Source organism: Columba livia, chromosome 1 (genome assembly GCF_036013475.1).
Source record: "Columba livia isolate bColLiv1 breed racing homer chromosome 1, bColLiv1.pat.W.v2, whole genome shotgun sequence".
Classification (NCBI taxonomy): Eukaryota; Metazoa; Chordata; class Aves; order Columbiformes; family Columbidae; genus Columba; species Columba livia.
This window is the reverse complement of record NC_088602.1, coordinates 172,935,360-172,939,577: the sequence shown is the minus strand read 5'-3', so window position 1 is coordinate 172,939,577 and position 4,218 is coordinate 172,935,360. Positions and strand designations below refer to the sequence as shown.

General features: G+C 42.2%; 1 protein-coding gene across 1 annotated transcript in view; it reads right to left on the bottom strand.

Annotated features, from left to right (window-relative positions):
• Nucleotides 1-1,567: 1,567 nt before the first annotated feature.
• Nucleotides 1,568-4,218, bottom strand: part of DMC1 (DNA meiotic recombinase 1) — a 28,853-nt gene continuing 26,202 nt past the window's right edge. The window contains exons 16-18 of the mRNA XM_065053180.1: nt 3,843-3,903; nt 3,181-3,297; nt 1,568-2,480 (exon numbers count right to left, since the gene is read on the bottom strand). Of these exons, the coding sequence (XP_064909252.1) occupies nt 2,411-2,480; nt 3,181-3,297; nt 3,843-3,903 (248 nt within the window). The 3' untranslated portion in view covers nt 1,568-2,410. The remainder of the gene's footprint in view (nt 2,481-3,180; nt 3,298-3,842; nt 3,904-4,218) is intronic.

Sequence of the window (4,218 nt, the reverse complement as noted above, 5' to 3'; positions counted from 1 at the left end):
CCCCTTCTGGACAGTGGAGAAAACCCAGGCCGAGGCGTACGTTACGTAAGTACACGGCGTGCGCAAGTTGCGTAACTCAGGCTGACGTAGGGCAGGAAGAGCCCGTGCGTTTTGCGTAAAATTCTTTGGCGGGTTGTGCAGCCAGGGCTGGCGGAGGGTCGGAGCGTTACGTTAATTTTGCAGCGTAGTGGCGTTTGGAGAAAACGGCCTCTCGCCTGGGCGCCCGCTGGCCCAGGGGAGGCTGACAGGAGCGCAGGGAAACCGCGGAGACCCGGCCCTGCGACACGGGAGCGGCCCCTCGGGCCTCCGCGGCGGCGGGGTCGCACCGGTCCGGCGGGGTTGGGTTTTCCTGCGCTTGTTTCCCTGTCAGATCATACGGGATTTTGGCGCTGGGGCAGGAGCGACAGCGGCCATGATGGTTGCGTTCGCCTGAGCGCCTGGAGGCCGGGAGAGAATGGCAAAAGCGGCCCCACCGTGCAGCGGCGGGTCACACACACTGCTCCGCAGCTGCAGGAGGTTCATGGCAACCTCTCCAGAAAGTAAACTGGTACACAGTCACTCCCCACTGTGGCAGTATACAAATAAATGATTTGAAGTATCGAAGGACAGCGCGCACAGTGTGGGCACCCTGTTTGTCCGTGGCCTGCTGGCGTTTGATACCCAAATCAACCAGAGGCTCCTAGCTAAAATATAAAACAAGCCATGAGGCAATTCTGTGCCTTCCTTAGTGCTGTGCATATACTTGTAGCAGCTGCTTCACTTTCAGACCCTTGAAAGAAATAACAGCCCAAAATGAGACACCGATCGTTTACCATTCTAGTTTTGCTTGCTGTATGTATGGGATGTGTCAGAAAGAGAAAAAAAAAGCAATCTTTGTGCTTAAAATAAAATATTGGAAGAAAATTGGGCCTTTCTAAGTAGGTGGAAGGGAGCCAAGTGACACTATAGGTGACACTTGGTACGTGGCTGTTAGACGTGAGCGCCCGGTGTGGGAGAGACTGGTACACACGTAGAACTAGATGTTACATGAAATAACAATGGCTGATCTGTTCCTGGCTCTCTCAGACCAGCCGACCTCCCAGCCTTTGTCCCTCTAGACTTCTCTGTGAAAAACAGCACTTCAGGAAAAATAGCAAATAGAAGAAACCACTCAAGGAAGACAAACAAGGTGAAACCTGGCTACAGTGTCAGGTTTTTCTTGGATGAATTTAGGGTCATTGCTGTCTTTTTTACTTTGTGTTACCTAACATGCATTAATCAAAAAGAAAAAATATCAGGACAAGCTCTCTAACCAGACACAAAAGTTAGTCCCATGCTAATCAGCATTTTTATACAACAGGACAAAGTAAGGCCTTCCCTTAAAGTGTGCAATATATAAATTGTTGTGTTTATTTTTAAAAAAGCAATTCCACCAGCACTGGAGGTAACATGAACTGAATTGGTATTTTGTCCCCGAATCCCTCGTTTCTTTACTCCTGGCTTCACCTTCTCACCCACCCCCTGTGATGTACAACTCTGGCTAGTTTGGAGCGATGCCTGTGCTGTCTGGCCAGACCCTCTCTATCCATTGCGTTTGTTTCCCTATGCTTTTTATAATAATATTTAATATTCCTACTCCTGTTAGGAGGCCGACAAAGCAATTATGTGAAGTATGTTTCTTTGAAGAACTAGACAAAAGGTTTTAGAATATTGGGTTGCACCCAGTTTATTTCTCTCCTGAAAGAGCAGTGAGATTATTGAGAGCACGGTTTGATTCAAAGCAGCCAAACACAAGCAGAGTGCTGTTCTAATTCATAATCTTTACTTCAATAAGAACAGTTTTAAAACATTCTCTTCAGAAAGTAGAAAATGCTAAATAAAAGTACAAAAATTAGCTAGTAAAAATAAAAATGCTTGAAAACATATTTGTTAAAATAACTTATACCATCTATGGTACATGAGAGTCCATCCAGTTCTTGGGCTGTTCCTCCTGCCACTGTCTTTTCCATCTATTTATGTCAATTTTATAACTGAGGTTGTTCCATTTCTGTTCCATTTTCCACTATTAAATTCTACCACATTGACCTTCTCTTTGAAAGTAACTAAAAAAGAGTGTATTAACTGCATATGAAGGACAGCTTTGATTTTCACAAAATACACAAAAAGGATTATTTGAACAATTCACAAGCTTATTTCTTAAATCTTTGTCTGCTGGAAGTCCGACTGAAAAATTAAGACCCTAAATGAACCAAGTTCTATTCAGATCAATATAACTGAACTGTACAGAGTTCATCCCAATGTACTCCCGAAATATCTCAAATGTTTCACGAAAGGCAGAAATGCAGCCAGGCAGTCAGTGACCTTGCACAAACAAATCTTCATTCCAGCTGCCCACGTGGTTTTCAGCTGTACATTTACATTGGTTTTCTGCCTATTCTTTGGCATCCCCAATCCCTCCAGCAGTTATTGCAAACGTGGCTTCGTTTTCAGGCATCTCAGGGCTGTGAAAAAAATAAAGGAAACAAAGAACTTGTGGGTTTGCCCATGTTAATTACAGTTGAGAAGCAGTCTTCAAAATGTTGTAAATGTAAGCAACCTGGAATACTTTGGTATCTTTATGTGCAAACTGTAGAATGTTATCAATATTATCAAGATCAAAAAATGTAAATCCACCTCTTGGAAGATGACAAACACAAGGGAGGGGAATGGAGAAGGTGCAGGAAAGGGAGAGATTCTATCCATGCAAATTCTCATTTCAGTTTCTTAGTTCCTGACCAGAAACACTGGTCTCTCCATGCAGTTCCACTAGTACTATTTTTAATTACTTGAGTCTGCCACAGCTTTCTAGGTAAACTGATACTAATTGTGTCAGCAAAATTTAGTAATTTAACAGCTCTGCAATTTTCTTGCCAAGGGACCACCAGTCTTGACAAACTACGTGATGCTCTTCTTTAAGAGATGCGCATCTAATAGGATTTATGATGAAAGATTATGTAACTTAACGTATATGATATGCAAGACAACTTTAAGTCCATTAATTCATTTGTCCTTTCAGATCTTCTCTCAATTTACTATTCAGAAATGCGGTTAGTTTGAAACTTTGAATTGACGGTCAAGCCGTTAAGTTTCAGTACCACGAACTTCACTGCTCGATGGTTGCTCATATCACAGCTTCTTTCCTGTGAAGGAAAACTGATTTACCTGTCGTATATCTTCGCAATACGCAGCTCCCCTCTCCCTTTCCTCAAACTAATCCTGGTAGTTGAAGCATGAGCAAGGATGTGACCCCCAATAGGCTTTTTTGGGTCCGCCTGAAAGCTAAATTAGCAAGAAAACTGTGGGTGATTCACTGCACAAATTCCGTAGGTTAATACTGTGTTTAATTTTCAGATGAAGCATATTGAACGCAGTGATGAATAATAAATAGGTAAATATATCAAAAAGGGACTTTAACACACTTGCCTCAAGATAGGATGTTCAAATGCTCAGTGCTGTCTTAATTTTCCTTTCATTAAATTCAAGAGGTTCAAGAAATACACATCGTAAACTATACATAGATAAGCTACTCCAGAAGAAAATGGGCTGATTTTTCAGTGCTTTTTATGGCTTGTTTGCTTCATTCAAGTCACAGTGAAAGAAGCCATCATGCCAGGCAGCAGGTAAATATAAAAAAACTCATTACAAACACTGAAACATATAGGTGTCATCCATTAATGATCCATCATACTGGAGAGACCAATGACCCATCCAAACCTCCATTTCAGTGCCTCTTTCTCCACACAATCTCAGTTCTCATCTCTGTTACATCAGTAACACAAACGAGAAGAAACTTGAAATAAAGAGAAAGATAAAAGGTATCTTACGTCATAGTGGCTCCTGGATCAGCAGTCATCTGGTTGGTCACAAACACAGCCACATTGTATTCTGCAATACAATGCAAAGAAGGTGGACTATATCCAATTAGAGTTCCAAAATATTCTCCCATCAATGGTAAAAGCAAGGCTGCTGCTGCGGAAGCACTTCAAATTTCAAATTAAAGAGAAGCAAATATTCTTTATGTCTCATGGCTGGAGTTAGTCAGGAGACAGCCTAAATTTGCTCCTGTGTGAGTTCAACTGTAATACCTGTGCGAAAAATGTGCACTTTTCAGAATTTCACTGAATAAGTCTTTCTTAGTTCCCATCTCTGTTGGCTCCCTGCCCTCAGCCTCCTCTACCTCCCTTTTTCTGTACCTCTTTT